At 44.4% G+C, this 21,157-nt stretch overlaps 1 protein-coding gene across 1 annotated transcript in view; it reads left to right on the forward strand.

Annotated features, from left to right (window-relative positions):
- The window catches only part of WWC3 (WWC family member 3), a 127,270-nt gene that overhangs the window by 77,618 nt on the left and 28,495 nt on the right, over positions 1-21,157 (forward strand). Inside the window, exon 9 of the mRNA XM_064277955.1 lies at positions 17,657-17,899. Within this exon, the coding sequence (XP_064134025.1) occupies positions 17,657-17,899 (243 nt within the window). The remainder of the gene's footprint in view (positions 1-17,656; positions 17,900-21,157) is intronic.

Raw genomic sequence — 21,157 nt, forward strand, 5'->3', positions numbered from 1 at the left:
TTAAATCTTGCCTTCTGCTTAACGTCCTTTTCCCCATGGAAGGAGGTTTAGCAGAGTTCCAACGTGTGATTGTCCACAATTTTATCAGAGAGCAATGTCTGATATAATACAAAATAATGGATCTTCATTTATATTTGGCTTCTTGATACGTATGATAGAATTTCAAGTGCATTTAAAATGTGACATTTTCAATATTGCAAAATGGTTATAAAGACTTACTAAGAATAGATGTTTTTGGCTTTCCTTATCCTCCCAGCTAGTTCAGAACGCCTTCTCTTCCTCCCTCCCTCCCTCCTCCTTTCCCTCCTTCCATCTTTCTAGTAGACAGCATCAGTCCCTCAGACCAGCTTTAGCAAAACCATGTTTTCTTTTATGTATGTGACTCCTAACTCTATAGGTTAATGGAAAAACCCGTATATCTTGGTTTAAAAGACATTTTCACAAGTACTGGGTCAACAGGTGATAGCAGAATCTATTCTATTTCATTTTGGTAGAAAGCGTTTAAATGCAGTCATTTATATTCGACATAATTTGCCTTCTGAAAATCAAGACTTGGCTACGTTTATGAATTCTTATTTCTCCTTCCTTCCTTCTCTTCCTCCTGTCTGACCCATAGGTCATGAGCAGAACTGGGAGGTGGTGTGTTCCTTACATGGCCAAGATTTTTAGCGGGTCATGTTTCTTCTCCTGGGCCTTTTTGTTGTTGTTGTTAGTTGCTGTTGAGTCGATTCCAACTTATGGCAACCCCATATGTACACAGTAGAACTGTGCTCCCTAGGATGTTCAAGGCTATAACCTTTTGGAAGTAGATTGCCAGGCTTGTCTTCCGAGGCACCTCTGGGAAGGTCCAAACCACCGACCTTTCGACTAGTAGTTGAGCACTTAACTGTTTGCACCAGCCAGGGTCCATCCTCCTGGGCCTAAGGCCCCATTTTCAACATCATGAGTCTTCCCTGGCTTTCATGTCCTCTTTTTAGAGACTTTCTCTCTTTTGTACCCTCTGGAAAGCGTCTTAAAACCAAATTATTTTAAAATATGACCTTCTGAAAACTAGGAAGCATATTTTTTGTTTAACGCTTCTTTAGTCCCAAATGAAATACTATCTTGGGATGAAGGGAGAGCAGAAGGCCAGGCAAACTGAGGGAAGGAAATCTTCTCTGGAAAGCTAAAATGGTTGGGCCTGCTCAGTATAGTGGATCTTTCATGAGTGTCTGGAAATCTACTTTGCTGGCTTTTTAGAAAATGTAAGAATAGCAACAAAAGCAGATCATATGACTCCCTGCTGCAGGGCAAACTAACTACGAAGGGGCCTTCTGTGTGCAGGGGGGTTTTATAGCCATTCCTCCTTGCTTATTATGATGTCCTGGGCGTTAAATGTCCCCATGGAATGCTGCAGAGTTCCTTCAGCCGGGCTGGCTATCTCTGTGGTCACATTCTTCACTTATCACGCATTCCTCCACTCTAGCTTGCTGGCGTTTGTGAGTGGCTATTGTCTCCTCTGAGCAGTCCTCTGCTCATTCTTGCGTCTTTCTACTGAAACTGTGCCGTGTGGGTGCTGGAATTTGCTGTGCTGTATTAAAACGCAGAAAATGGATCATTGCTCCACTGGAACATAATGGTTGCATATTTTGCTGTGACATTTACCAAACATAGCAAGTGAGTTCTTTGTTTCCTAGAGGTGGTGTTCAGAGGATATATTTGTGAAAAGGGTAAAGTATTTAAGAAAAGTATTCAGGGGCGACCACTGCCCTTCATTAGAATCTTTGAAAAAGTATTATTTCTAGACCGGTGGAACCTTCTTAGGAAACATGCTACAGCTGGCACAGAGGAGGGTCATATCCCAGCATTTCAACCTTTGGGACAGCAAGGGTTTCTCAGAAACACCTTCCAGGGCTGCAGCGGTACCATTTAAAAAGCAGAGATGCGTTTTAAAGCCATCCTGGGTCAGTTTACACAAGTACCTGTCCTTTTCCCACCAGTACAGTGGTTCAGAACGTGGGAAGAGAGAGATTTTACCCCCCAGGGGGAACTTTCCCATGTCTGGAGACATTTTTAATTGTCAGAACTGGGGGTGTGTGCTACTGGCATCTATCGGACAGAGACCGGGGGTGCTGTTAAACATCCTGCAATACATGGGAAAGCCCCACAGCAAAGAATGATCTGGCCCCAAATGTCGATAGCACTGAGTTTGGGAAACCCTGGCTAAGAGTGAGTGAGAAATACCAGGGAGCTTGGGGTTGCCCGATTTGCTCCTTAAACCTACACATGAATCGGAATTAATTCTATAGCAACTATTTTTTTCTGGTCTTATTCTGATAATTTTTTTTTCTGTTAAAATGTGTCTCTCCTATGAAATAATGGTGATAGTTGATGTTTGTTGTTTTTTTGAAGTCTTTACTTGGCAGTATAAAAAGTTGGCAGCTCAAGCCCAGCCTCCCCCTCCTTGTTAAATTGACCCAAGGGAAGTGTAACACAGATGACGCTCTCCCCGGAATTAAAGGAGGAGACATTCCCCTAGGGTTGCATTACAGTTGAGGATCATTTAGGAGATGCTTATCGATTTTTGACAATTAAGTTGGTGCTTTCAGTGGACTCTAAGCTCGTATAAAATGTCCCTGCAGCATTCCTGTGGGCAAAGTTCTTAACCAGTTGACCTCCATTCTTGAAGTCACTGACTGCAGCCCCTTTGGATTACTCAATTTGTCCCTCTGGGCTCTGCTCCCCTAATGTGGTGGCTGGGAGTGTCTCCACTCCCCTAACCAAACCAGCTGCTGTCATCAACCCTGACTCATGGTGCCCCATGTATGTCAGAGTAGAACTGTGCCCCATGGGGTTTTCAGTGACTGATTTTTTAGAAGTAGATCACCAGTCCCTTCTTCCGAGGTGCCTCTGGGCAGACCAAACCTCCAGTCTTTTGGTTAGCAGCTGAGTGCATTAACCGTGTGCACCATCCAGACAGTCCTTGGAGTAATTATATTCTGCCTTTAATCACTCCACATTGTTTCTTATACTCAAGGCCTGACTTGTAAGTGCCTGCCTTATAAGCCACTGGCTCGTGCCTGGAGGTCCTATAATCTCCAGCTACACCTGGCATGGAGCTAGACCGTCTACACCTGTAACATTGTCAGGAAGCACTTACATTTCCACCCCCTGGGTGAACAGAAGGAAACCCTGGTGGCATAGTGGTTAAGTGCTATAGCTGCTAACCAAGAAGTCAGCAGTTCAAATCCACCAGGGGCTCCTTGGAAACTCTATGGGGCAGTACTACTCCATTCTATAGGGTCACTGTGAGTCAGAATTGACTCGATGGCAGTGGGTTTTTTGGGGCAAACAGACATGTTGAAAGTTAGGGAGGATTAATATCATCAGGCCTTATGAGCAGAGACTTGGCCAGCACTGGGTGTTGTTTCGGACTGCCTCTAAATGAGGCACACAAGTAGAGCGATATCAACTTGGGATGCAAGCAGTGGCAACCAGTTCTTTGGCAAGAGCTAAATCTAGAGCAGACATAAACACTCAGGACCTGAATAATGAGGAGCACAGTCAAAGCACAGTGACTTCGAGGCTCTGTACATCGACTCTCCGGTCAACCTCCCTGATGGAGCTGGGACACCTCCATGATCTCCCGTGAGCAGCATGGGAGAAGGTGTCCCTTGGACAGGAAAGCATCATGTACCCATTCACTTGCCAAAGCATTAAAAAGAATGCCATCGCTTTAAATAGCCGTGTTGGCAAAGAATAATGTATCCTTTCTGGGTCTTTTATTCTGAGGATCGTGAATGCCATGTGGCCTTGCCTTTTGCCCTGCTAGATCTTTGTTCTTTTACTGCCATTATTCAGTATTCTTGGGGTTTTTATTCTACCTCCTCATGCTTGGATGTCAGTCTCCTGGCTGTTATGTCTGAGAGCGTTCCATCCTGCAAAGTTAGCTTCCCTACCCTCTACAGAGCTGCCTGTGCGTTGCCACTTTTAAACTAGGGAACAGTTGATGCATTGATGCATTCTAGAGAAGTCTTTAATGCCATATCTAGATTGGAGGTTGTTTTTAAGAGGTAGGAAATTGTCAAAGCACAGAGTTCTGGACAATGAGGGGGATCCTATGTATTTGAACTAAAAGGAGGTTTGTGGAAGTAGACCTCATAATTTCAAGTGGTGCTTTGATTTCTAGAGAATTCCATGACCAAACTAGCATTATCATAGTAACCAGTTTTGTGTTTTCAACTACGGCTTGTGTGAAATGTGCCAAAAATGACTACTTCTTTCCTGGAAGATAACATAGGGACAAAACTAGGGGACCTAATTTTGGGCATAAATAGTTTATCAAACACAACTGAAAATGTAGAAACACAACACAAGAGATAAATTAGATAACTGAGATCTCCTAAGAATTAAATACTTCAGCTCATCAAAAGACTTTACCAAATGAATAAAACCTACAGACTGGGAAAAAAATCTTTAGCAGTGACATATCTGATAAGAATCTAATCTCTAAAATATATAGAAAACTTCAACAACTCAAAAACAAAAAGACAAACAATCCAATCCAAAAAATGGGCCAAGGACATGAACAGACGTTTCACCGTAGAGGACATTCAGGCAGCTAAGAAACCCATGAAAAGATGCTTGTGATCATTAGCCATAGGTAGATGCATATCAAAACTACAAAGAGATACCATCTCATCCCTGCAAAAATGACACTGATCAAAAAAACAGAAAACAGCAAATGCTGGCGACATGGTGAGATTGGAACCCTTACACACTGCTAGTAGGATTGTAAAATGGTACAACCACTGTGAAAAATGGTATGGTGCTTCCTCAAAAAGCTAGAAATAGAAATACCTTATCATCCAGCAAACCCACACCTAGGTATATATCCTGGAGATATAAGAGCAGTGACACCAATAGGCATATGCACCTCTGTGTTCATAGCAGCATTATTCACAATAGCAAAAAGATGGAAACAACCTAAGTGCCCATCAATGGATGGGTGGATAAACAAATTATGGTACATACATACAATGGAATGCTATGCAATTATTAAAGGGTAACGAGTTTGCAAAACATAATGTGGATGAATCTGGAAGATGTTATGCTGAGTAAAATAAGTCAATCAAAAAAGGATGAATATTGTATGGTCTCACTTTAATAAAAAGCCAAGAATAGATAAACACACAGAAAACAACATTCTTTGATGGTTACCAGGGATGGGAGGGGAAGAGAGGAGAAATTGCTTTCTAGATAGTAAACACTTGTTATTTTTGTTGATGGGAAAGGCGATACCCAGTATGGGTCAAGTCTGTACAACTTGACCAAGGCAAATGAAGACACTAAGAAGTACGCAAGAATAAGGGACAGTTTTAATAAATGCTATTACACATACAATTTTGCAACAACAGTAGTAACAACCAAAAGATATGAGTTTGGTTACATAGGTATATATGTATGCATATATGTGTATAGGAAGGCATATGTGAGTACATGCATGTGCAGGTATAGGAGTGTCTGTAGGCATATGTATATACATTTTTTAATATGCTGCATATATATTCATTTATGTAATAAAACAGGGGAGCACCGTTACAGAGACTTCCTAGACATATCCATACACCTCGTGGGATTGGTTTACTGGTTTAAAAGGCTTAGGATCATAGTCTTGTGGGACAACTCAGTCAATTGCATAACGTAGTTCATAAAGATAATGTTCTACAGTTTGATGAATAGCATATGGGGTCTTAAAAGCTTGCGAGTGGCTATCTAAGATACAACTATTGATCTCTGTTCATCTGGAGCAGAAGAGAATGAAGGAAACCAGAGACTCAAAGAAGAAACTTGTCCACAGAACTAATAGCCTACATGAACCATGGCTTCTTCTAGCCTGAGACCAGAAGAGCTAGGTGGCACCTGGTGTAAGAACAAAATTAAATTTCTTACAGATTTCAGACTTGCTGGAAGCTCTGAGAGCAGTAGTCCACAAATCATTACCCCAACTTACCTTAACCTTACGTGATGGTTATGGTTGTGTGTCAACTTGGGTGGGCCATGATTCTTAGTGGATTGGCGGTTGTGTAATAATGTAGTTTTTCATCCATGATGTGATTTGATGTGATCAGCCAATCAGTTGTAAGGGCTATTTCCTTGGGGGTGTGGCCTGCATCCAACAAATGTATGGACATTCTGGCAAAGCTCATTTGCGTACTGTGGATTCTGATCTGGCTGGTCGTCATCTGACCTCTGGTTCTTGGGACTTGAGCCGGCTGACTGCCATATTGCCTGCTGATCTTGGAATTCGTCAGCGTCCGCAGCCTGTGAACCAGCAACCTGCTCTCTTACCTGCCGACCTTGGATTCATCACCCTCTGCAGTCTGTTAGCCAGCAGCATGTGTCTTACTGCTGATCTTGGGTTCATCAGCCGCTGCAGCTACATGAGTTAGGAGAAGTCTCCAGTCTGAGGCCTGACCCATGGACTTGAGACTTACCAGCCTCTACAACCACGTGAGCCATTTCCTTGAGATAAATCTGTGTGTGTGTGTGTGTGTGTGTATGCGTCACTGGTTCTGATTGTCTGGAGAACCCAGCCCTTACTCCACTTGTCAGGGATCCAGTGTTGGAGTGCTGCCAGTCATAAGGATGAGTTTTCTAAATTGGTTCTCAAGTCTGACTAGTCTTAAAGGTGCTGATAACTCTGCCTTCAGTAGTAAAGAGGGTGCTGCTAATCCATGGTGTAAGGTGGCAATATAATACACAAAATATCATGCACCAGTAGATCGAGTATTGGTGAGAAAAAAGGCTCTGGGTGATCACATGTTTGAAACTGTTCTGCAGTTTTGTCAGAATGAGAAATATGGGGAAGCTGGTTGATTGATCCTACTTTCGCTAGACAAAGTGGTGAAAGAAAGAGATGAGCTCAGGGCATCAGAGTCACAGCTCATGCACTGCATAAGAGACCTCAGAGTTGCCACTTGTACCCTGAAAGAAAGCCTTATTTCTTGTAGTAACAGAGCTGATATTGCCAAAAACCAAACCCAGAGTCGTATAAGACTGGCTGAATTACAATGCCAACTGAATTCCCAACATAGAATGGTGACTGAAGTTAAAGTGAGGGCATTGATTGGGAAGAAATGGGATCTCGAAACTTGGGATGGAGGCATATGGGCAGGTAATCAGGAAGCTGGGGACCTTGAGCCCCTAAAGTCCGTTGAATCACTACTGCCAACAGGAACCAGCCCTCTCATTCTCATCTGAACATATTACTCCATCTTTGTCTGCTAAGCTATCTTCTCCAGTAAAACCATTATTCCCTCCACCCCCATCTGATGAGATTAACCCAGCTGTGTCTGAAGAGTTTTTGTCTGAACTATTGCCTGGGGTAGCATCTGAGTCATTCCCTGGGGCATCACCTAGGGTCATGCCTTACAAGACGTTGCTGAATATTCTCAGGACCCACCCCTACCACCCATTTTTTCTTCTAGAACTATAACTAGACTTAAGTCCCAGTGAGACCCAAAAGATGAAGTACAAAGTATGACCCAGGAGGAGGTATGATACACTCCAAAAGAACGATTTGGAATGGCTATTAAGTGTGTGGGATAATGGTGCAAGGAACATAAAATTGGATCAGTCTGAGTTTATTGATATGGGCCCATTAAGCACAGATTGTTCATTAAGTATTTCAGCTTGAGAGGTTAGGAGAGGGTCTAATAGTTTATTTGGTTGGTTTGCTGGAGCATGAATTACACAGTGACCCACACAAAATCAAGTTGAAGTACCAGACCTGCCTTGGTATACTGTAGAAGGTATTCAAAGGCTTAGGGAAATTGGCATGTTAAAGTGCATTTATCAGGTTAGACCCACAGACCTACACATGGGGTGCCCAGAGGACACACCTTTTGCTACAATGGTGAGGAACAAATTTGTCAAGGGAGCCCAGCATCCTTGAAGACTACTGTGATTGCCATTTTATGTTAGTCAAATTTGACAGTGGGAACTGACCTAACTGAATTAAGACACCTAACTACAATGGTCCTGATTGGACCCCATGGTGGTAGTGGCCAAGTGGCAGCACTCAATTTGACAAAGACAAGGTGGGCATGGTTACCATAATGGACAGCAGAGTCAAAGCCATAATCAGAGTAGTCTGACTTATATGGACTTACAGCATTAGCTACCTAGTCATGGTGTCCCTAGTAGGGAAAGAGTTGGGAAATTTACTAAATAATTATTTGATCTGTACAAGTGGAAGAATTCTAGGTCAAGTAAATGGTAGTCTAACTCAAATCACCAGAATAGTCACAGCCCCTCAATTCCTAGACTTGAGCCAGTTTACAGACCTACAACCCCTTGAATGAAGGGTAGGCCGGATCCTCTTGAGGAAGGACCCCACTACACTGCCAAAAATTTAAACTGTTAAATTTTTCTCCCAGCCCACCCCAAAGGGATCTATGGCCTTTTACGAGAATGACTGTTCACTGAGGAAAAGGAAATAATCAGACTTTCAGGGATTACTGGATACTGGCTCTGAGCTGACACTAATTCCAGGGGACTCAAAACATCACTGTGGCCCACCAGTCAGAGCGGAGGCATATGTAGGACAGGTTATTAATGGAGTCTTAGCTCAGGTTCATCTCACAATGGGTCCAGTGGGTCTCTGAACCCATCCTGCAGTGATTTTACCAGTTCCAGAATGCATAATTGAAATAGATATACTCAGGAACTGGCAGCGCTCCAACACTGGATCCCTGACAAGTGGAGTAAGGGCTATTATGGTAGGAAAAGTCAAGTTGGAAGCCATTAAGAACTGTCCCTACCTAGGAAAATAGTAAACCAAAAGCAATACAGCATTTCTAGAGGGATTGCAGAGTTTACTGCCACCATCAAGGACTTGAAGGATCCAGGGGTGGTAATTCCCTCCACGTTCCCATTCAACTCGCCTATTTGGCCTGTGCAAAAAAAAATAGATGGATCTGGGAGAACAACAGTCGATTGTCACAAACTTAACCAGGTGGTGACTCCAGTTGCAACTGATGTTCCAGGTGTGGTTTCACTGCTTGAACAAATTAATACATTTCTTGTTACCTGGTATGCAGCTGTTGATCTGGTCAATGCCTTTTTCTCGTTTCCAGTTTTGAAGGAACACTAAAAGTAGTTTGTCTCCAACTGGCAAGGCCAGCAATACACCTTCACTGTTCTACCTCAGAAATACATCAACTTTCCAGCCCTTGATCTTCTTTCCCTTCCATAAGACATCACACTGGTCCATAACATTGATGACATTATGCTGATTGGACCTATTAAGGAAGAAATGTCAACGACTTTGGACTTATTGGTAAAACATTTGTATGCAAAAAACTTGTTGCTGTTGGGTCGATTCCAACTTAACAGTGACCCTATAGGACAGAGTAGAACTGCCCCATAGGGTTTCCAAGGAGCAGCTGGTGGATTTGAACTGCAGACTTTTGGGTTAGCAGCCAAATGTTTAACCACTGTGCCACCAGGGCCCCATTTTTGTATGCTAGAAGGTGGGAAATAAACCCCACAAAAATTCAGGTGCCTTCCACCTCAGTGAAATTTCTAGGTGCCTAGTGGTAAAAAAAAAAAAAATTTTTTTAGTTAGTGGTGTGGGACATATTGGGGTATTCCTTCTAAAGTGAAGGATAAGTTGTTACATCTGGCCCCTCCTACAACTGAAAAGAAGGTACAACACCTGGTAGGTCTCTTTGGATTTTGGAGGCAACATATCCTTCATTCGAGTGTGCTACTCTGGCCTATTTATCAAGTGACTTGAAAAGTTGCTAGTTTAAGAAAAGGCTCTGCAACAGGTTCAGGCTGCCATGGAAGCTGCTCTGCCACTTTGGCCATATGATCCGACTGATCCAATGGTTCTTAAAAGTGTCAGTGGCAGATAGAGACGCTGTTTGGAGTCTTTGGCAGGCCTCTATTGGTGAATCACAGCACGGACCCTTAGGATTTTGGAGCAAAGCCCTTCCATCCTCTTCAGAGTAACTACTCTCCTTTTGAGAAACAGCTCTTGGCTTATTACTGGGCCTTAGCGGGGACTGAACACTTGACCGTGGAACACCAAGTCACCATGCAGCCTGAGCTGCCCATCACGAACTGGGTGTTGTCTGACCCACAGAGCCATAAAGTTGGACGTGCACAGTAGCACTCCATCATTGAATGGAAGTGGTATATACGAGATCGGGCCCTAGCAGGACCTGTAGGCACAAGTAAGTTGCATGAGGAAGTAGCCCAAATGCCCATGGTCTCCACTCCTGTCATATTACCTGCACTTTCCCAGTCTGCACCTGTGTCCTCATGGGTTGGTCCTTATGATCAATTGACTGAGGAAGAGAAAATTCGTGCCTGACTTACAGATAGTTCTGCGTGATATACAGGCACCACTAGAAAGTGGACAGTGGCAGCACTGTAGCCCCCTTGTGGACCTCCTTGAAGGACAGTGGTGAAGGGAAACTCTCCCAATGGGCAGAACTTGGAGCAGTGCACATGTTTGTTTACTTTGCTTAGGAGAAATGGCCAGATGTGTGATTATATACTGATTCGTGGGCTGTATTCAATGATTTGGCTGGATGGTCAGGGACTTGGAATGAACATGATTGGAAAATTGCAGACAAGGAGGTATGGGGAAGAAGTATGTGGATAGACCTCTCTGAATGGGCCAAAGAAGTGAACATATTTGTGTCTCATGTGAATGCTCACCCCAAGGGTGACCTCGGCAGAGGAGGATTTTAACAGTCAGGTGGTTAGGATGACACATTCTGTGGAAACCAGTCATTCTCTTTCCCTGCCACTCCTGTCATTGCTCAATGGACTCATGAACAGTGTGGCCATGGTGGCAGGGATGGAGGTTGTACATGGGTTCAGCAACATGGACTTCCACTCACCAAGGCCTGCTTGGCTACAGCCGCTGCTGAATGCCCAATCTGCCAGCAGCAAAGACCAACACTGAGTCCCCAGTATGGTACCATTCCTTGAGGTGATCAGCCAGCAGTTTGGTGGCAGGTTGATCACATTGAACTGCTTCCATCATGGAAAGGGCAGCATTTCATCCCTACTGGGATAGACATTTACTTTGGATACGGATTTACTTTCCCAGCACACAATGCCTCTGCCAAAACTACCATCCGTGGACTCAGAATGCCTTATCCAGTCACAGTATCCCACACAGCATCGCCTCGGATCAAGGGACTCCCTTCACAGCAAATGAAGTGCGGCAGTGGACCCATGCTCATGGAATTCACTGGTCTTATCATGTTCCCCATCATCCTGAAGCAGCTGGCTTGATAGAACGATGGGATGGCCTTCTAAGGACACAATTACGGTGGCAGCACTTTGCAGGGTTGGGGCAGTGTTCTCCAGGAGACTGTATATCCTCTAAACCAGTGTCCAACATATCTTGCTGTTTCTCCCATAACCAGGATTCACAGTTCCAGGAATCGGGATGGAGATGGGAGTGGTGCCATTCCCAATTACCCCTAGTGACCAGTTTGCAAGATTTTTGCTTCCTCTCCCCATAACCCTATGTTCTGTGGGTCTAGAGGTCTTAGTTCCAAAGGGAGGAATGCTCTACCTGGAGACAAAACACGAATTCCATTGAACTGGAACAAAATTCAAATTCCTAAAAAAGGCCAGACTTATAGGACCAGTAGAGACTAGAGAACTCCCAGAGACTATCACTCTAAGATACCCTTGAACTTGGAATTAAAGCCACTCCCAGAGGTCACCTTTCAGGGAAATAGTAGATTTGCTTATAAAATAAAGAATATCATGTGCTCCCTTAAACAAGCAGCTGTATCAGACCAAGCGGTCAACATTTGCCTAAAAAGCTTGAGAAGGCAAGGAGGGGCAGGGACGCTAGATCAATGGAAACAACAAACAGAATGGAAATCATGAGAATGCTGACACATTGTGAAAATTGTAACCAGTGTCGCGGAACAATTTGTATAAAAATTGTTAAATGGGAGCCTGATTTGCTGTGTACACTTTCACCTAAAACACAATAGAATATATGTTTTTAAAAAAAATGGCTGCTTCTCCCTTTCCTTCCAGGAACATCTGTTTAGATTTCAAAAGCAGGCCTCAGGATAGGGAGATTTCAAATGATCGGTTTAAAAGTTTTGGATGTTTTTTGAAAAGCCAAGTTGGAAGAACAAATCTTCTTGAGCCGCTCCAGATAATGCAGATGGCTCCTTTCTTACCTGAGAGCACATGTCCCAGAACTGTGCAGACTGCGGCTGTTTCCATAGAGACGCTCCCAGTCCAGATAGGAACAAAACATTCGGTTGGTCCAGTTTCTCTGCCTTAGTGTTTATTGCCAGGATCGGTCCTGCTGCTCATCTGTTGCCAGCAACCAGCGTAGTATATGCTTCCAGTCAGATTTGATCAGTCACCTGGACATTCTATTCATTTCTTTGTGTATCAGGTTTTCTTGCGGGGGGGGGGGGCTGTTATGAACTGAAGTGTGCTCCCCCCATAATATATTGAAGGCCTAACCCCTGTGCCTATGAATGTGATCCTGCTTGAAATAGGGTCTTTCTTTGCAGGTGTTATAGGTTATTTTAAAGAGGTCATATCGGAATAGAGTGGTTCCTAATCCTAATCCCTTCTGAGTGGTGGTTTGTGAAAGGGAAGACCAGGCATGGAAACAGAGTCACAGGGGGAAGAGAGTCTTGTGAAGATGAATCTACAAGCCAAGGAATGTCAAGAGATGCCTGGGGCTACCAGAGCCGAGAGAGATAAGAAGGAAAGATCTTCCTCTAGAACTTTCAGAGAACACAGGACCCTGCCAATGCACTGAATTCTACTTCTAGACTCCAGAATCGTGAGGCAATGAATTTCTGTTCTTATAAGCCACCCACTTTGTGGTATTTTGTCATAGAAGCCCTAGGAAACTAAGACAGGGGCTCAGATACCAGAAAGTGTCCTCTCTGTAACTGATTCCTAGAGCTGTCGTAACAAAGTACCACACACTGGGCAGCTGGTAAGAACAGAAGTTTATGGTCTCACAATTCTGGAGGCTACACGTCCAGATCAAATGATCGGGGTGTTAGCTGTGTTGACTTCTGGAGCCCTGAGGGAGAATCTGTCCCTTGCCTCTTCCTGCATTCTGGTGACGGCTGATGATCCAATCTCTGCCCCCACCTTCACTTGGCCATCTTCCCTTTGTGTCTCTTTGCCTCTTTTATAAGGACACCACTCATATTGAATTAGGACCCATCCTACTCCAGTATGACTTCATGTTGATCTAACTGATAACATCTTCAAAGACCCTATTTCCAAACAAGGTCACTGTTCACAGTTATGGGATTAGGATTTAAGCATATCTTTCTGAGAGAGACAATTCAGACACAATTCAATCCATAATGCCATCGCAGACCCATCTGACCCATTCCGGTTAAGATCAAGATGCCTGTAGACTTTGTTTTTTATTGAAAAAAAAATAATAAAGGCCTGCATGTTCAGAGGGGAGAAGATGTGAGACGGGCGCAGCTGAGGACGGGGTGTGAGATTGGTGTATTACTAGATCCTTCTAATGCTGCAAACTCTAAATGCAGATTTCTGTAATTCTACCATGGAGTCAAGAGCTGTGAGGAAGGGGCGCTGGTTTGGGAGTTCATCGCTCCATCTAACTAACTTTGGCCACAGCTGAGCTTTTCTTGAGCCTTTGCTTTTCAAAAAAAAACTGTTTTTTAATTTTTTAGAGCAGCTTTAGGTTGACAGAAAAGTTGCACAGAAAGTACAGAGAGTTCCCATTTACCCCTCCCCTGCACAGAGCGTCTCCCGTTATTAACACTTTGCATTCCTGTGGTACATTCATTATAGTTGATCAACTGATTTGTTGATACATTACAGTTAACTAAAGTTCATAGTTAGACTTTGCTTTTCATTTAAATGGATATTAAAAGGAAAGAAAGAAAGAAGACTAAGGAGAACAAGCAGAAGAAGTATCAAATCTGTAGCTGTCGCTGAAATCTGAAGGCACAAGGCACTGAGCCAGGGCCAAGTTCTGGAACCTGGCCTGGGGCTCCTTGCACCTCATCGTCATCAGGTGGACTGTGGGCTGCCTGGAGTTCTGCTCGCCCTTTCAGAAGGCAGCAGCATTTTAGAAACATGAGAAATTACATAATGAACTTCGTATTTTAGGTACAAATTCAAATAACTGGAGCTTACTCTCACACATAAGGTTACCATGAGTGTGAGCTGACTGGACTGACACTAACAACAGAAACTCTTGATATGTAAAATAATACTGTTTGTAATATTAAAGGTATATTTTATTTTAGGAAAATGCCACTCACATTTCAGATTGCCAGGTGAGGTGTTCAAGTGGTTTCTGCGGCATAAACGCAGGTTTCCATTCATGGTTTACTAGGGCCTGGGTTGTAACAGAAACGGTGTTTAGGCAAAAACAGTAGGGGAAAAAATATTCACACTTTACTTCTTCCACGTTAGACCTGTTCAGGGAATAGAATTTGGAAATCATATAATAAATATGAAACCTGAATGCTTGATTGAGGGTCCACTTTCTTTCTTCACTCTCCAGGACCCAGGGGTGTATATTTGAAAGCTTTTAAAGGCATTTGTGAAAGCTTATAGGCCATAAAATGTATTGCCTATCAAATATAAGAATCAATAAAGAATATAGTTGACTTGTGGGAAAAAGAAAACTTGGCAGTTTTAAACTGCTCTCTCTTCTCTTTAAAAATGAACTTGGAGAATTTTTTGGAGGGGGCAGAGGGCAAACTTTAATCATGACCTTGCTTTACTTCCGTGTTTTTAATTTCACTGAAATGGAATTTCAGGGAAACGTTTTTCTGGAAAGTATTTTTCCTTTCATGCCCAGAAATGGGGAGGAAGCCTCTGGCAGAAGTGAGGCTCCATCGTGCAGATGAGCTGTTTGGTGTGGATGTACACGTGGGTGCATCATAGCTCTGCACATCTGTGCTTAGCTATAGGTGGAAAATCTGTTTTCTTTAAGTATACCAGGCACACGGAGATGGCCCTTTTCCAGGCCAGCAGTGAGTTAGACCAGGAATACTGTTGTAACAGCAAAGCTGCCTCGTCTATCCCATGGCAAAAACAAAAGATAACCCACGATTGCTGTCAAGTCAGCTCCAACTCATGGCGACCCGTGTGTGTCAGGGTAGAACTGTGCTCCACAGGGTTTTCAGCAGCTGATTTTTCAGAAGTAGATCAGCAGGCCTTTCTTCCAAGGCACCTCTGGGTGGACTTGAACTGACAACCTTTCGTTTAGCAGCCAAGCACATTAGCACACCACCCAGGTATTCCAATCCCATGGGAAATGTATGAGAAATCCTTGAAGGACTTGTTCTAGTTCTTTTGATTTCCAGTACAGACAGACACATGTGCTTCTTTTGACCTGGCTGAGGGCAGGCCCCAAATGTCCACATCGGAAGCCCTTTGATCGGCCCTGTAAGGGTGAGGACGCAGAGGAAGACATTGTACTTTCTTTTTTTGTAGTTTCTGATATATACCAGTATTCTTCTAGATTCACATATAGCTGGAAAATGAGCATGCAAACATTTGCGTTATTGAGAAATTTTATTACAAAAAAAAGCACTGTTCTTAAGCCTAGCAATGCTTGCCTGGTGTTCAGCACAGCCAAAACAACTTTCCAGATGGGTTGCATGAAGTCAACGTCATCCCAGTTTTGTTTTTGCTGGAGAGGTCATCCCTCACCATACGTCCTTTCATATTTGTCCTTCGACCTGTGGAAAGTTACAGTCCACTCTTCACTTTTGGCTGTTGTACTATTTTTTCTATGCCAGCAGTGGGTAGGCCTTTTGAAATTTGCCCTTTACCTCTCCTTCCTCCTGGAATTCATTTCCCTCCCTCATTCTTTTTTCTGATAGTGGATAGTGCTTGAGATTTTCCTGGAAAGGGTGTGATTATCTAGGATTGGATCACCGCCATGCATAGCAGCTTGAATCCTTGCAGAATGGCAGCTAACTAACCTAGAGCTCGCTGACTCAAAGGGAGTCTTAATCTCCTCACACGTCAACCTTCCTTTACATACCATCAATTTAAAAGGACCTCAGAAAACTCAAAAGGAGCGCTTTTTCAAGTGGGTCTGTTGGTAACATATGACTTTCTGTGAATCAGATACATTGATTTAAAAAAGTAAGAGGACACAATGATTTTGCTCCTTGGTGTTCACGTCTTTCATATTTATTCCTTACCTTTGACTTGTCCCGATCTGTAGTAGAAGGCCCCAGAAATTTCATTGTGTATAACGTCTGACTTAGCACTAATTTATTTATGGGTCACTTTTGGGTGTATTTTCCTTGGGCCTCAGTTATATGGCTGCCATAAAATTTAATTACACTAATTAGACACAGGTGGATGCCTCAGCCCAGTTGGATCCGTAGCCCTGTTCAGCTGCCTCTGCCGTTAGTGAGTTCAGTGACACCATTTTCCAACACGTTTTCGGGAAATTAGTTTTAAGTTAGACAAGAACTTGTCTAATATGGCTACTGGTGTGAAACCAGTTTCTTTACCTTCTCAGGGCATCAAACTTGAGTAAAATTCGTACTTATTTTTCACTTATAACATGTATACCCTTTTCTTTTCATAACTGTGGCTTTTCCTGATTGCCTCAGTACTCGCAGAGGGAGTCAGGCCCAGTCCTCCAGCCAGGCTGGTGATTCCCTGTGCTCACGGCTAGTTCAGGCAGAGCCTGACTTAGGCAGGGCTGGCCCAAGGTTGTCATAGATGGGCCAGCTTCAGTCGGTTAGCAGTGTCTGCGTGGAGCACGGTGTTGACAAGGAGTCTGAAGTCTGGACCCAGTGGGCAGGCTGGCAGCCTTGATTAGCAACATGCATCCTGAGCCCACTCACCCTGCATTTGCCGTTCCCTCGTAAGTGGAGACCATCATGTCAGTGCCTGATGCACATCCCCAGAGCTCTGAGGCCAATGGGCACCTCCAAGCCAGGCCGGGCCGTAGGGGAGTCAGCTCCTTGCCTAGAGCAGCGGGTCTCAGACTTGAGTGGACATCCAAGTCCCCTGGGCAGAGTGCTTGGGATTTCATATGTGGTTGAGGTCTGTGGTGCAGGGAGCTGCACCCAGAGCCAGGAGGTGCGCAGCCCCTGGCTTCCGAGCTCATGCAGTCAGAAGCACAGGTGAAGGGTGCATTTCCCTCCTGCTGTTATCTCAAGGCGAGTGTTACCAGTGAGGCACAGCAGTGAGGACAGAAAGCCAGAAGCCTCTCTGGTGGGCCCAGCACAGTGATTAGCTCCTGATGAGGGTGGGGTGGGAGGAGAGAGCACCTCCGTCCTGCTCGCAGCCGTATCATGGAGGAGGGCATCTATCAGAGCCAGCACAGAGTACTGGGTGTGTGGAGGACTGCCACCTTGGGTTCACATCTTTGAAGCACACGGGTTGAAGTATGATTATTGTCCCAGCTGCTCATCAACCAGGGGAATTTATGCAAAGGACTCAAGCCCCATTTTTATGACCCATTGTCTCCAAACCCTTTGTTTTTATCATGTAGCGTTTACTCAGGGTGGTTATTTCAACATTTATTTACCAAGTAGGTTTACAGAGCCAGAGTGAAGAAGCCGAGAGTGGGCTCTGGTCGGTGGTCTAGTGAGTTGACTGATTTGTCCCATTCTCTCTCTTCCAGAGTCTCCAATATCCAGCAGCAGCTGGCCCAGCTTGATAACGAGTCCTGGCCCGGAATGGCTGAGGCTGACAGGGACCGGCTCCAGCTTGTCAAAGAGAAGGAAGCCTTGCTTCAGGAGCTTCAGCTTATTCCTCAGCAGAGGAGGTCAGAGGAAGACGTGGCACGGCTGGAGGAGGAGAAGAGACGCCTGGAGGAGGAGATCCAGCGAGCCCGCGCCACATCTGTGCAGGGCGCCACAGAAAGGTGGGTCATTCTGGACAGCTCCAGGGCAGGCAGGGACATGCCTGCCAGGGGGGAACCCGCTTAAAAATGAGCTTAGAGAGCTTCCATATGGCTTTAGAACTTTTTTGATTGTCATCAGAGCAGCTACTACCTGCGGCGTTTCCTTACTAAGTGGTGGGAAGGCAGAAGGTGGCGAGGAATGTGTGCATCTGAACCTCCTGCTGAGAAGTGGGAGCTGACTGAGAAGGAGCGAGGACATACAGGATCACCCACCACTTAACCCACGCCCCTTCCTGGTGTAGATACTCTGAGCTTTTGCCCAGTTTTTGCCGGACAGCGCCCTCTAAAGGCTTGGTGTCATTGTAGTATCCCTTGACATCGCCAGTGGAGACAGCTGGCGGTACAGCTCTAGAACAGAGTGGCTCTGTTGCTAATGGGAAGGAAGATTCTTCATTCCTGACATCGCCAGTGTTACGAAAATCTGCCCTGTTACTTTGATCTCCGCCTTGCTTTTCTGGCTGGGAAAGCATGTTCTTTCTTTGGCAGTAGGAAGCTTGCAGCCTATGTCGGGCCGGTTTCCGAACGCGCCTCCCCTTGCTTGATCTTTGGACTCTTGCACAGCGTGGGAAACATGGAACCGACCCAGCGTCTTTTGTCCTCTTGACGCTGAATTGTTGGGTCTTTCATCTAGTGCCATGGCTCCTGGCTCCCATTTGCTGGGCGTGATCACTAACTTGGTAGAAGCGGGGTCTGCTTTCCATATTGAGGCATTGTCAGAAGCTTATCTGTAGCCATCTGCTGAGCTTTGTAGAGTTCCTTCCCCCTTTATCAGTTAATATACTGGCTTCTTCAAATTCAGCTTATTATCGTGATTATAAGCTGTGTCTATGGGGGCAATTCTTGCCTTCCATGTGGGACACTCGGGTTCCATTCCCAGCCAGTGCACCTCATGTACAGATACCACCTGTCTGTCAGTGGAAGCTTGGTTGTTGCTATGATGCTGAACAGGTTTCAGCAGAGCTTCCAGACTAAGATGAACTAGGAAGAAAGGCCTGGCGATTGACTTCCAAAAATCAGCCTGTGAAAACTCTGTGGATCACAATGATCTGGGGATGGCAAAGGACCAGGCAGTGTTCCATTCCATTGTGCATGAGGTCACCATGAGCCGGGACGACTCAGTGGCAGCTAACAGCAGCAAACTGTATCTATACGAGTGTTATCTATGTAGAATTTAGTAGTCACCTGTGTGACCCTGCCAGTGCTAACCAGCATCAGCCCTGAGATTGAAACCCAGCCTTCCCACCTGACTTTCTAACCTCTATTTCTACTACTCTTGCTGCTTAAAGTGTGGCTGCTGGCCAGCAACATCAGCATCACCCCTCGAGGTCTTGCTGGAGTGCCCTGCCACAGGCACACTTGTTTGAGAAGCACTGTATTACACCACAGAGAAGGGAAGATATGGGGGGTATAGGCTTCTTGAGGAAACCCTGGGAGTGTCGTGGTTAAGTGCCACGGCTGCTGACCAAAAGTTCAGCAGTTCGAATCCAACAGGCGCTCCTTGGAAACCCTATAGGACAGTTCTGCTCTGTCCTGTAGGGTCACTACGAGTCAGAATTGACTCGATGGCAATGGGTTTGGTTTTTTTTTTTAATTAGTTTATCCTTATAGATGCCCTTATAACTATTATTTAATCAAATTGTATGATGTTCTTCCTTATTCATTGATGGTTATTTATCCTTGGATCTTCCTTGTCAGTGTTTATGGTAGACGGGTCTGTGTCACAGCATTAGTGATTAATGTCAGTGTCGGAGGGAAGCAGTGGTGTTTCAGAGCCCAGTTCATAGTAACAGGCAGAGTGAATTTTATTTTTGTTAAATGATGAGTCCATATTTTGCTTTCAGTCACAATTCATACACATCCACCCAATATATTAGACTTTATCTTTTCATCATCTGTTAGCTTATTTTTATACTCCTCTTCATAGCAGTGGTTCTTAATATTCTTTGGAGTTTATTCCTTTGAAGTAAGAACACAAGGCTGTCTACTTTTGGTTTGGGCCCTGGCCAGTGTTTTGCCAGGAAATGGTCTGTATCCCTGTATTAGTTTCCTCGGCTGCCATAACAAAGTACCACCAACTTGGGTGGCTTATAGGAACAGAAATGTGTTCTTTCACAGTTCTGAAGGCCAGAAGTCCTAAATTAGGGTGTTGGCCATGTTGGTTCCTTCCGAGGGCTCTGAAGGAGAATCTGTTCCATGGCTCTCTCCTAGTTCCTAGTGATGGCTGACAATCCTTGGTGTTCCTGGCTTGTGGATGCATCTTCCCATGGCTACCGACTCTCATTCTCTGTGTTTTACAAGGGCACCACTCAGATTAGGACCCACCCTACTCCAGTATGACTTCATGTTAACCAAACATCTTCAGAGACTCTGTTTCCAAACACAGTCACATTCACAGGTCAGGGGTTAGGACTTCAATGTATCTTTTTGGGGGGCCACAATTCAATCTGTTACAATCCCTTTTTCTTTTTAGTTGGAAAAACGTGTACAGAAGTTAGGCAAATATTTAAGATTCCTGTTTTTATAGAACCAATCAACTAGAAATCACAGCAGCTTGAATCGCAGATAGGTTTGGGGCCTTTCAGTAATTGATGATACGGCTTTATGTGAATGTCCCCACCCCTATTTGGTAAGGAATCCACCTTTTTAGGCATTGACAACTTTCAGAATAACCAGCAAGAAATTAGATGTGGCTCACTCCCTCTGTTTTTGAAATGCACCGGCTCAGTAGAATGACAGGTGTGACGTCTTGAATAGACGTCGGTAGTTTGTTCTCAAAAAATTTTCAATAAGGATAAAACAATCTGAAAATAAGTCATGATTGATTAATCAAAGATAATCTAAAATCAGTGTGCCACATGTATAAGTGAGCATATGTGTGTGCGTGCGGGTGCGGACACGCGCACGTGTAATACATGTAAATGGAAAGAGACAGAAGGAATGGCTGGATTTGGTAGTGGGCTGGAGATCTTGCCATGTTTACTCAAGAGTGGAGCCAATTTTCGGTAAGAACTCGGTTTCAATTCTGTTAATTTTGTATTTGAGATTGTAGAATTCGGATTGGGTTGGACTTTATGCAAAAGTGTTAAGAAGAACATTGACAGGTTTCTTCTGGGCGTACGTAAATTCCAGGCAACAGGTCACTTTTAGAGACTGGCTGCTGTTTGCTGTAGGATGTGCTCTGCTGAGGTCACCCCAGCCCTGGAATTCTCTGCGAATTAA

The sequence above is a fragment of the Loxodonta africana genome, chromosome X (genome assembly GCF_030014295.1).
Source record: "Loxodonta africana isolate mLoxAfr1 chromosome X, mLoxAfr1.hap2, whole genome shotgun sequence".
NCBI lineage: Eukaryota > Metazoa > Chordata > Mammalia > Proboscidea > Elephantidae > Loxodonta > Loxodonta africana.